Source organism: Phodopus roborovskii, unplaced genomic scaffold, assembly GCF_943737965.1.
Source record: "Phodopus roborovskii unplaced genomic scaffold, PHOROB, whole genome shotgun sequence".
In the NCBI taxonomy this organism is placed as follows: Eukaryota; Metazoa; Chordata; class Mammalia; order Rodentia; family Cricetidae; genus Phodopus; species Phodopus roborovskii.
The window spans coordinates 48,114,542-48,127,636 of record NW_026126433.1 but is presented as its reverse complement, the minus strand read 5'-3'; the positions used below and the strand labels follow the sequence as shown (position 1 = coordinate 48,127,636).

Here is a 13,095-nt window from a genome sequence, read left to right as displayed (position 1 = left end):
GGCAATATTGCTATCTGGATTGTTGGTTGTGGCACAGAACACAGAAACCAAGGGAACAGGAAAGCAGCTTCGATGGATCTCTGTGCTTAGCACTTCCAAAACACTCCTTATTATCACTGCTTTCAGGTGCTTTGTCTGGACAGTCCAATACAACCATTGCTCATGTTTAGAAGTCATCATTACAGATTGGAGACTCAAAGCCACAGGGAAGGACACACAGGATTAATGTGGCTCTGAGTAGAGATGGGACTTTGATTTTAGCAACTATTTAACCATCTGAAGAAAATGAATCTTGCTTTAAGAATGCATCCCAATAACTTCACGTTCCTAATGATATATTTCAACTCACTGAAGCATTAGGAGGCTCTGAAAATATTTTCCATCTGATGCAAATCAGCAACAGGCAAGGACAGCATCCACCAGTGGGTTAGGCGCCAAGACAAATTTGCCAACACATCCAGCATCGGATTTCCTATTCCTTTTATAAAACCTTACTATCAACCACATTAAATGTGATAATTAGAGCAAATCACGATTAAGTTCAGCCACCAGTGAGGGAAAGACAGGAAAATAAGATGCTGGAAATGTGAGCTTAAAACAAAGCTGCCTAATTGTTCTTAGATTGATAAAAGGTGGGCTTTGGACCAAAATTGATAAAAACCCTGTCCTGACTTTATAATCCATCTTAGGATTCCCTTTGGTTAACTGAAACAGTGACATCTATTCCATAGAGAATTCCTCCTGTTATCTCATGTTTTTATTTCACAAGTCACAGGGCTAATTGAGAATTACAGGTATTCCAAGGAGCTCCAAGAGTATCCCCAATAACAGGAAAGGTTGCTGGCTTTTCAAAAGTCCACTTATAAAAATCCTCTTTACATACACACAGAGGTAGCAGATTTGAGGTGAAAAGTAACATGGGGGAAGCAGGTGAAGATAGTCTTTAGTTGAATTCAAACTTGGATTTACAGTTTTCATACTGAAGCTTCTACAGGCATCTTCTCCCCTCAAATTGCTCCCCCCTCCCTGTGTCTTAGATTCCTTATGTACTATATAAATGTACAGGGTCAGACAAATGACTTTATGAGGATTATGAATGTGAACTGTGTGTGTTATCTGATGAGGTGTCAGTCTTGGGCACTGTCACCTTTCTGACATAACTCCTCCAAGGACAACTCAAGCCTAGAGAAGTAGGTGTGGCTGGGGACCCTGAGTATTTTCAGTGCCAAGTTTTCAGCAGCTCCCCTTCAGGGTGGATGCCCATAGAGCTCAGCATCCACCCAGGACTTCACAGCACTACAGGGAATTATGAAGCACTGCACTTCTCAATGCAGTTTTTCTCCCAAGAAGCTTACAACCTACTGAAGTAGTTGTGAAAGAAAGGAAGGAAGGAAGGAAGGAAGGAAGGAAGGAAGGAAGGAAGGAATGGAGGGAGGGAGGAAGAAAGAAAGAATGAAAGGAAGAAAGGAAGGAAGAAAGAAAGGAAGGAAGGAAGGAAGGAAGGAAGGAAGGAAGGAAGGAAGGAAGGAAAAGCTAAAGAGCCTTCCTTCACTGGAACACAGAATCTGAATTCCGGCTTGCCCACATTCATTTCTTTGAAAGAATGAATGCCTGGAGGTCTTCATATCCCTGAGACTTTTCAGAAGACTCAGTTCTTCACTTGAAAAGTTGTTCAGACAGTACAGTGAATCCGAAAACACACAATGCCCATGAAGAAATTGGCTATAGAATTCCCTTTCCCTTCATGCATCAGGAAAACTACAGAAGGGAAGCTGGGACAGAAGATAGCACACTGAGCTACTCCTCCTCAATAGCCTGGAGCTTTTCTCCCCAGTTTGCATTGGGAAAACATCTGAGGTCAGAAAAAAAAGTCTATACACTCACACACACACACCATATATTATACATGACTGTCATACCAGAATTCAATGGAAAGGTACTGCCTACCTCTTCTAGCCCACCTGATAAAGAAAATGACAAAAAATGACACCCACATAACTCCACCAGCAGAATTAGAGGTAGCACATCATTAAGGAAGAATATGAGTCACTACACACTTACTTCACAAGTGAGCTTATTCTTTCCTCTCTAGTGGTCTTTAATGGAGAGCATCCTCCTAAGAGGTCTCCTCCCATTTGCAGAATGCTGGGATGTAAGAATAACATGGCTACTCTAGAAAACAGATCCTAGGACTTGGGTCTTATGTGTTCCCTGAAAGTGAGTTCCTGGGCTCCTACCAGGGCTCAGTGACACCACACCTGTGCAGTCCAAAGTTGGCACATTACGGAGCTGGGTGGAACCCGAATCCATGTGAGAAAAAAGTCCTACAAAGGTTTAAGAGTCCTAACAACTTTTCCACATCTCCTTCCTCTGAAGATGGGTTGGAGAAAGGGTCAAACTCATATAGGCAAAGAGAACTTGAAAAACACAAAAAGAAAGGAAGAAAGGAAGGAAGGAAGGAAGAAAGAAAGAAACCCACCCAACCAATCATAACTATGTGTATTCAGCTGAAGCAGCCAAAATCATCTTAACATGGAAAAGCATAATTGCAATTAGGGAGTGGAAGGCCACATGGGTTTATTTCCCGGAAGAGCTAACAATTTAATTTACAAAGCCATCAGGAGAGCTATAGTGATGAATCTGCATTATTTATGCAGCCAGGCCTACCTCAATAGTACACCAAAAATAGGAGCAATATCACTTTTCCTGTCATTCGTATTTAAGATGGAGCAGTGTTGGTGAGTGACTGCTGGGAGCCAGAATCTTCCATCCTATCTGAATTTTTTATTTCATATATACTTGAAATGAATTTTAAAGATGGGCGCAAATCTTCCCTCGTCTCCCTGATAAAATCTTTAGAATGGGGGAAGGGCAAGCATGGTAATGAGGAACAGGATAATTTGCATGTGTTTAAATGACCTAGACCTTCTTGGGCTGGAAGGCAGGAGATTTTTCTCCTTGATACGACCTGAAATCGCTTCCCAAAGCTGCACTTGCCATTTTTCCTTGTTAAATAAATGAATAGTAGCTACATTAGCACCTTTGAGAAAGTCTTACTTTAATTTAAATAAATCTTATTGCTATCTTCTCATTGTAATCAGAACATCAACTGGGGAGGAATCACTTCCTCTGTAGAGTGTCACAAAGGTTTAGTAATTGAAGGACTTCTGCCTTGAAGATGTCAATAAATGCACAAAGGACCAGAGTTCTAACAAACACACTCATGGTGGTTGTCCTTTGTTTTCTATGTTGTTAGTTTACACACAAAACAAAGAAAAGCTTAGAGTTGAAACTAAACAGAGACAACAGAAGACATAAGCTCTGTGTCTGTGGGGTGTGTGTGTGTGTGTGTGTGTGTGTGTGTGTGTGTGTGTAGGTGTTAGCAGAGGTCAGGGTGAGCCGACACTGGTTTTGGATGGTGGAGAACAGAGTATGGGCTTCAGCCTTTGTTGCCCTAGGAATCTCCACATCTCCACCAAATTGCCAGTATCTGGGTGGCACTGCTCAGAGAAGAAGGCTCTCAGTAAGGCAGGCCCTGCAGGGTGACAGCCAAATGGCCCTGAGTAGCAATGGGCATTCACCCTTAATGAACCCCAAACAGCCTAACTAAGTCAGGTGGGCACAGGAGAACATGGGCATGGAGGCTGAGGCTGCGCACTACTCCTTCTTGCCATAGTGCCTACCTTGAGATGGGCACTGCCTTCCTTTCCCATGCCCTGCCTCCATCAGTGGCCATATTGTAGAACCCAGAAGACAGGAAGTCTCTACAGCTACTTGCTGAGTGAGACCAGCAGGGTAAGGCTCCCACACCACCCCCACCCTTCCATCTGTAACCATGGGTTTCCCACCCCCTCATGTGTGCTTCATCCTGTTTCTTCAAAATTCTTTCAAGCTCTGTGTATTTTATTCCATTGCTTCTGGAATTCACTACAGGAAGTTTCCAATATTTGCAAAATGTATTGGGGGACCGTGACATGCTAGATGTTAACTACAGAATGTCACTTTTTTTTTTGAGACATTCCTGGTGGTTGTGAGGGAAAAGAAACCTCATCTTCCCCTCAGGCCCTTCAGTTAGTCACCTGGGAAGGGAAGAATCAATTAAACTCCAGGTAGACTGTCACTGACCAAGAATGACAGCGGCCATTGCTGTCCTTGCCTTTAAATGTGTCTATGGAGCCAGAAAATTCAAGAATTATACAGATAACAGACTTTTCTCTGGAACCTTGTGACCCCAGATGAAGAACTCTGACATTGCTACACCATGACATACTAACAAATGAACCTTAAACATGCCTGCTAATTAACTATACAAACAGATTTCACAGAGAGTGTTTGCTGACTTAAGAGAGAAGAAACCATTTTCAGACAGATTACAAGAATCATTTACATATAAGCCAAATCAATGAGATATAAATGGAGGCTAAGCTGCTTTGATCCGCTAATCACTTGTATCTGACCATTAAGAATGTCTTTACAAAGCCAGTTAACGGTAGTAAGTTCTTTGTACATTTAGTTATGTTAAACCAGTAAGTCTCACTTTCCCGTGAGTCAGGGTCCCTTATGCTGGCTTGAATCAGTACTATTTCATTGATTCCCTGGAAGAAGGCACAAAGTGTTAAGTGCTATGAGGATGGGGACTCATTTCTGCCCATCACTGTAGCATCTGACACACAGTAGGTGCACAGGAAACATTTGCTATGTGTCAGGAGCTGTTCTGAGAGCTGAAGAGCCTAATGGGGCATCCCAGAGACCCAAGGTTAAGGCTTAGAACATGAAGTGGTTTCAGGCAATTCAATCAAGTTCATCTACTTCAAACATGTAAGTAGCATCAATTATTTATGCTCTATATTAAATTCAACTGAATTTCTTTGCAATAATTTTTTGAGATATTAAAATGTAAAGGGATATCTGGGAAGAGGGCCTCGTTGTGGTTTTTACATAGAAAATATATTCCTACAACTAGCTCTCAGAGGACATAGTCCCTCCAATTGTCACATCCTCCCCATCATGGTTCCCCAGGGCTCAGCACAAAAGGAGGGAGGGCTCAGCTGTTGTGTGGCCAGGCCACTGATCAAACAGAAACCACACCATCTCCCTTGTGACTCACAGGCTGATACCCATGACATTTCCATGGCAAACTCAGGTCTTTGGTTGCATTTCAGAATTGCAAATGGATGAGATGGATAATACATTTACTATCAAATGCTAATGTACAATTTGCTAACTATACTACCAGGGATAAGCACTGGACGTCCTTACACGTAAATGTTACATCCAGTGAGACCCAGATTATCCCCCTGCTCTTGGACATTTATTCTGTTTTGCTACAAGTACTTGGTCACTGCTGGCTCAAGAATTCTCTCCACTGTTTTGGTCCCTGACCTTAGTGCCCTGTCACCTGGATCTTGATATTCCAGGGAGTACTTTATGGATGTGGACAAGGGGCCCAGCGAGGCCTTAGACAGAAGACTTCGGCCTAGGCCCACCTGAAGAAACAGACTTTTTGTCAGGCCAAAGTGAAAGATGAAGGCAGCATATCTGGTAGCTTCTACTGTACATGTCCTAGATAAGGACACAGTGGAATGTATGATTATCCTGGGAGGCCAAGCATCTGGCATGTTTCCTGAGAGATGCCATGTAAATGTTCATAGTCAAGAAGAATGGGCTGTTATTTAGAAGCAAGAGAATGGTGGCAGTGGACTCTTGCCTTGACCCCATGGCATATCTGACATTCCAGTCCAAACATGTTAACAAAATAAATGTCCTTGCACACTTAAACATGCCTGTTTAAGTGGGTTACCTTATACTGTGTGCATTTACCACAATTAAAGAAAGAAAACCCTGCAGTCACTTAGACCCACAGCTCTTAATAGCTCATCTCATAGCCACCATGTCTCCAGGGTGCCTGCTATGGCCCTTTCTCCATGGTTTACACTCTCATACACCCAATTTGGAAGAGACATCACGTGCCATTCTGCTTTCTCTGCTGGCTTCCACATAGTGTGAGGATGGAGGCGCCTCCACAGACTGTTGTCTAAGATTTGTCTTTACCTCTGGACCTGGAAAATCTCTCAGGTAGCACGTATCTGCTGAGAAACACAGTGGAGAATTCCAGACTAGATGCTTTCTATTACAGTGACCAATGTTCTATCTAACCTAATTTTAAAGAGCATCATGAACTAAGGACTCCCCAAAGGGATGGTGGTGCTGGGGGAGAGGGTGCACAATGGAGAAAAGGGAAACAGAAAGTAGAGAATGAAGGAGATTGGGTACAGGATGCAGGGTCATTTTGTGGAGACCATGGTCATCGGAGACCATAAATCGGGACACAACCAAATGTTGGTACCAAGAGGACAAGAATTAGTAAAAGCACAGTCTACACAGCTTGACTCTGCTTTCTTCAGCATGACCACTACTTTCTGAAGCAAAACCCAAGGCCAAAGTCAAGCCCCACGTTCCATGTACATCTATACTCTGACAAGAATTGAATAGAATCTCTGTATCTCCCCAACTGCATGTTTTTATAAGTCCCAGCTTATTTCCCCACTGATGATTAAGCTGTAAATCATTTCACCCGCACATTCGTCTTGGGGGAGAAAGAGAGAAGAGTTGACATTTAGAAATGAAAGTTATCATATGTGCGGCCTGGCAATATCTTGTAACAGACTCCCTTTGCATCTTTCTAAGTCCTGTGACGACTCCAAATTGCATTTCTTGGCTGGGGAGTCAAGGTCGAAATACCTCCCAGAACTCACAGTGGTGCCTGGTTCAGAGGCAGAAGCCACCACTTCTTTGAAGAGGAGAGAGACCAGGAAGAGCCATGGGGAAATTAAGAAGTGTCTTTCTTCATCTTTATCTTGTATCCCTGTGTCTCTGCTTCTGGCTGTTGTGTCTCTCTGTTTTTGAAATGACCATGGTCTTGTTCGACAATGCAAAGCTGTTTTCCTCCCCACCCACATCAAATCAGATCCACATGCAATTTGTGTGGCCAAATAAAACTTGATGGTCTCTAGTTGCCAAGACAGATCTGTGTCACTTCTTGACATAAAATTCCATTAAAACATCACACACAGTATGAGGACACCAGTGAGGGCTAACTACACCAATGTACAGAAGTAAAAGTTATTCTGAGCTTCTTTGTTGTTTATTTCTAGACTTTTCTATGATTATTTTCAGTCAGGAATTGACCTTGGGTGAATAAAATTGCAGAAAGTATCAACAGCTACCTCCAAACCAACTTCTTTGTGTCTTTGCATCTCTGATACCTCCTCATTTTAGCAAAAGAGAGTTCACAGTTGTTTTCTTCTTTCCCAACCTGCCTAGAGCCCTAGGCACACAAGGGATGGGGGAGGCAGCAGCTTGCACCTACCTTGCCCATGCCAGGAGTGTCCTTCACCTTGTTGACAGCCCTAAGGAGACAGGGTGGGGCTGGGGGAGGTGAGGTCTGCAGGATCCCACTGAAACTGGTAGCAAAGAGGGGAGCCTCCGCAGCGGATGGAGTCGAAGGCCGGTGTTTCTTCTTCTTGGATGACAGATTTAACTTCTGGGCAGCTCTGCATGGGGACAATAAGAAGGAGGTGAGGCTGTAGTCAGAAGCACTTGGGTGGCTACTTCTCCCTTTCTCTTAAAGATGCCCTTTGATTATCCCCTCTATCTTCAGTCTCAGTTCCCTGTAGCCCTTTGCTACAGCACAGGGAACTTAACTAATAAGCTATGTAATCATTGAGACAGGAGAAAGGAGCTATAAAGTCACATGGCTCTAAGATCACAAGTTACAAAGACTTGTTTGTTCTCCACAACACTCAGCCTGAGCATGAATGAAGCCAGTCATCTTTGGATAACATGCAGCGCCTATTCCATTAATCACCACCCCCCAATTTCTCTGGCATAAGCCCAACTGTGAAGAACCATATGAGCTCATTGAAAAATCTTACACCTTGTAAAACCCAAGCCAGTCTGATGAAGAACCTGTGTAGCGACCAATCGGGGCATACTGTGGCTGTGGAAGCAAAATCCAACCATAAAGCATACTAGTGTGAGAAACAGCGAGCCAGAATATCCACTACAGTGAGGTACAGGGCACAAGACTACATCTGTCTTGTGTAGGACAGTCTTTAAGTACAAAATGCTACTTATGGGCAAGTTCAAGAAAGGCAGAGATCAAGGTAATAAAGTGGCATAGAAAGGTACAGACAAGGACAAGTGGGAGGGTGTGGTTGCCAGCATCATTAATAACACTGGCTGTTCGCACCACATCTTCCATCATCCAAGTGCATTGTAACACCTAGGACATGATAATCCCATGACAGAAAAGACATAAGGCAAACAGTGCTGTAAGACAAAGGCATGGCACACATCCTATTAGACTAATTCATTTCTAAATTAATTCTTCGTGTATTGCACCATATCTTTCTATTTAAATATATAGGTACATATATAGTTTTGATGGGGTCAGGAGGAGACAGACTTACTATATAGCCCTGACTGGCCTTTAATTCTCCCTCCCCTCTCTCTATCTCTTTGTGTGTGTGTGTGTGTGTGTGTGTGTGTGTGTGTGTGTGTGTATTGGGGGGCACTGAAAGGTGGTACTTATTCCCCTATATTAAGGGTTCTTTGCAGAGTGGAGGAAAGACTAACGATGGCTGTGGCCACTCACTGGGGCAGGGCTGGTACCAAAGAACAGCTTAGACGAGGTTGTGTCTATGCCATGTATGCCCAGCTCATGTGATGCATGGGTAGGGAGACAGGAACAGGCTTCCTTGTATCTAAAGCACATACAAGGATGACACCCAGATGTGTCCCTCCTACATGCCCACTCTCTACTAGATCCATCCACACAGCACACAAGCACTCTGCTCTTTGTCTCTTGGAAAAATAAAGCTCATGTGACACTTCCGCAGCTAGCTGTGGTGCTGTCCTCATTTGAGCCAAAACTCCCAGCAAGTGCCACCTGTCAAGCTCTCATCTAAGCCCCCTGCTCCCATTCTCAGCAAGCTTCAGTTAGTCATCTGTCTCCAACCCTCCGAAACTGCTCCGATAGTTACCAATACCTGCATGATGGCTGTCATGGTCTCAGCCTCCACTAGACCTGTCAGAGCCAAGAACGCTTGCATCCTTCCTCCTTACCCCCTAAGCTTCCAGGACACCCCATTCTCTTCCTTCACAGAGGGGACACAGGGCTCAGTCCCTATGTCTGTGTGCAACCACTGGTGTTGGCTTTGGAGATCACATCCTCAGCCTGTGACTCCTCGGGGATCTGTCCAGCTTAGCCCCAGAGCTCACTATTTGTTTATCCAAAAGCCTCTTCAGCACTCCCACTTGAGCGTTCAATAAACATCACTAACTTGCCATCCTTAAGACTAAAGGGCTTATTGCCTTCTGCACAGCTCTTCTGCACTCACCCCTCCCTGTCTCAGAATAAACAGCCTGGCTCTTCAGGCACCTAGACCTTGTCTCACACAACACACCTAATCCAACTCAAATTTGAGCTGCTGTAACCTGAACTAGACCCAGCTCTCACTGCCTCAGACTCATGCCCCCTGTCTTACTCATCACATACTTCTCCCTTTGATTGTTAGGCAATAAATATTAAAATCAGCCCACCCATACTAGTCTCCAAACACTCCCAGTACATCTCTACCCACTCCTAGCCCTGCCCCCAGGGAGATGAGCCTGTGGCTCCCTCCCCTGACTCCTTTAAATCTTGGTTGAAATCCACACATTTATCCTGTCCACCATAGAAGACAGTAGTCTGTATAAATGGTTCTGTCAATCTGTCCTTACAACCTGGCACCTACACTCCACTGTTGAGGGGTGGGGTCTGTGTCCCTCTTCCTGGATCCCAAGAGGAAAAATTAAGTTTCCTTGGCCCACAGATTATAATGGAAGAGCTATTGTGTGACTTTCAAGGTTGAGTTACCAAAGGCAATGTGGTTTTTGTAAAAGCTACATGGAAGCCGGGGTCACATGTGTGGACTCCAGAGGATAGACTCATGAGTAAACTATCCTTTAGATGATTCCTGTCATGTTTTCTGGCAGGGTCTCAGACACCAAGGAGCAGGCAGAAACCTCACCTGTCATGCCTTGTCTGAATTTCCAACCCTCAGAAACCACAAAAGTTAATAAAGGATCATTGTCACTTTGAGCCACTAGGCTAGGGATGACACTTAGTAACAGGCCACAGGAAAGGAACTGCTCAGTCTCTGCTGCAAGCTCTTTCCTCAGGATTGAAGGCTTTCTCTTGTAGGGAGACAGTCTCACAAAGCTCGGGGCACTCAGAGGTCTCAGGTTATCTAGGCAGCACACAGCTGCTGGGAGAGAAGACTTCATGATGCTACCTGCAAACCCTATGGGAGACCCCAGGGATGCAGCTTTCAAAATCATCACCCATACTCAGGGGGGCTTTACAGTGACACAGCTCCCCTGGTCAGCCATGTTCCTACAGTGACCCTCACAACAATAAACTCACTGGTTACTCAAGTTGTGTTAGAGTGGAATTGTTTCTTTGACTTGCTTTTCCCCCAGCTATGGAAGTGAATAAAAATAGATGCCCCAGGAAAAGTACTACAACCTCCCCCCAAAGTCCCAATTCCTGTTACTTTGCTCATTCCCAGACAAGAAAAGCTATCTTTTTTATTATCTGTTCACTTTAAAGAATAAAAACAGGGCAAAGACAAGAAGCACAAATGTTTGTTGGAAGAGTAAATGAGTAAAAAAAAAAAAAAAATAGGGTTACTCTGGGGAAGAGAAAACTGAAGGAAGGCCCTGAAAGGAGGGCCCTATAAAATTAATTAATTAATTAGTGCCAAGGAAAAGAAGCTTATTTCCTGCAAAAGGAGCTGTGGGTATGGTAGAATCAGAAGAACCATCTCTAAAAGACCTAAAGAGAAATAAATGACAACCAGAAGAAATTGTCTATCAGACAAGGATGCTAAATATGCTCATTGGCTACTTTTTTAACTCCTAGAGGAAGAGATTATAAAGAAGACATCACCCCACTTAACACAAAATGAAGTCAGCCCCAGAGGTCCTTCAGTACCTAACCTGAGTTTGAACAAACAGCTTCTTTGGATACCGTGCTGGTTAATATTCCTGTCACTTTGACCAGAACTGGATAGTCACCTAGGAGACAGTTCTCTAGGATGCCTGTGAGGGATTATCTGGCTTAGGCAGTTGAGGCAGGAAAACCCATCATAAACATGGGTGGCATCATCCCATGGGCTAGGGTCCTGAACTGAATAAAAAGCAGCATTCATCTGCTTCCTGACTGCAGATGCAATGTGACCAGCTGTCTTATGTTCTTGGTACCATGACTCCCCTGACAGGATGGACATATACCATACTCTCCATATCCCCTGCCATGATGGACATCCACACCCTCCATATCCCCTGTCATGATGGACATACACACCCTCCATATCCCCTGCCATGATGGACATGTCATGTCCTTCATATCCCCTGCATGATGGGCATCCACACCCTCCATATCTCCTGCCACATGGACATCCATATCCTCTATAAATTACTTTGGTCAGGGTGCTTTGTCACAATAATGAGAAAAATGATTAATATAGGTACTAAGTAGGTAATTGTAGGAAAATTGCTTAAATTCCAAATGTGTTCACACAGCGTCTACCACATCGTTATTATTTTTATTATCATCACCATCACTTTGACTACTACCAAGACTTGGTTTTTCTACAGTAAGATTCAGAAAATATACTATCTACATTTACAGGTTTAGGAAAATGGAGTGCTATGAAGAGTTTAGTGTACCAATGAATGCTGCTTCAGTAAGATACATAATAAGTACTAGACTAAGACTGAGTCTAGACGAAGGAACCTGGCATTGAACCACTTTACCTTTAAACAGGATTAGATGTATGTAACAAAATCTACCAGAGCAAAACACTAGGTGAAACATGAAAGCATATTGCCATTATAATCAGAAGGGAATTTTTCTAAAAGTGAGAGAGCCCATTCCTGATAAATCAGCTTCATGATTTTGTCACTGAAAGTGTGTAAGTGGTGGGTAGAAACCACTTAAAAGGACGATCAGAGGGGAAAAGCATGCGGTGAGAAGGCAGGTGATTTCCTGTGCCTTGCAGCATGGAGACTGAGTAAAGAGTCCTGGAATTGCCAGCCCATGCAGGAAAGCCCCTTTGGCTTCTGCTAACAAAAACTGGATTTCATTAGAGGGAATTGTTTTGAGACTAATTCTTAAGTCGTTTTCTTTCTAAGATGTGCATATAGCTCATATCGGGAAAATTTCAGAAATGTGAAGTGAATAGGATCCCCCTTATAGTCACAGATTCCACAATGGTACTTTAATTCTGACATTATAGCCAGCTCTCTGATCTTTCTTATATATTCCAATTCTGTGGAGGCCAGCTGCTTCAGCTCTTTTTATATAAGGCTTCAATGACACACAGATAGGAGAAGGTCAAAGTTTAGAAATCACTCACGTATAATGGTATTATGCAGGGACATAAAAAAGAGAGGTGGTCACAAAAGAATTGAAAGGGTTGACATTCTGGCAGGAAGTGTATTTTGCAAAACCCATGTCCTACAAAATCTTCCCCCCTCCCGTCCATATCAGGGAAAACAGGTGAGTTGTTTTTAACAAATTTTCAAATAGCAAATTAACATAAAAGGCCATATTTTCCTGTAGTGTTTCTATGAAGGACAGAGTTTCAGTATCCCCTCAAGGTATTCATCCCAGCGCACGTCTTTAACTATCCATTAACTTCATGAACTTTCCAGTGCTTATTTCAAGAAAAAAGATCATCTCCCAAGCAGGATGAAATTAATATTAACTGAGCCTGTATCTAGAAAATACATCATGCTAAGCACCATCACTGTGAGGAGAGGATGGAGGATGCACACACAGGGCGTGTTCTTCCCTCCAGGCTCTCCATCCTTCCTCACAACCTCTTTACTCTCCTACCATATTAATGTGGGTTTAGGAATCAGCTTTAGAACTGGTGTCACCTTCATGGGATGGTTTTCTATTCTCAGTGGCCAGGCCTACTCAGACCTAAAAGCTGAAAAATGGTGTCAATATTTACCTAGTTTCAATAAGAAGGCATTTTATGC

At 43.4% G+C, this 13,095-nt stretch overlaps 1 protein-coding gene across 1 annotated transcript in view; it reads right to left on the bottom strand.

Moving 5' to 3' along the window:
* Nucleotides 1-13,095, bottom strand: part of Kif26b (kinesin family member 26B) — a 395,922-nt gene that overhangs the window by 97,336 nt on the left and 285,491 nt on the right. The window contains exon 5 of the mRNA XM_051186394.1: nt 7,370-7,553. Coding sequence (XP_051042351.1) covers nt 7,370-7,553 — 184 coding nt within the window. The remainder of the gene's footprint in view (nt 1-7,369; nt 7,554-13,095) is intronic.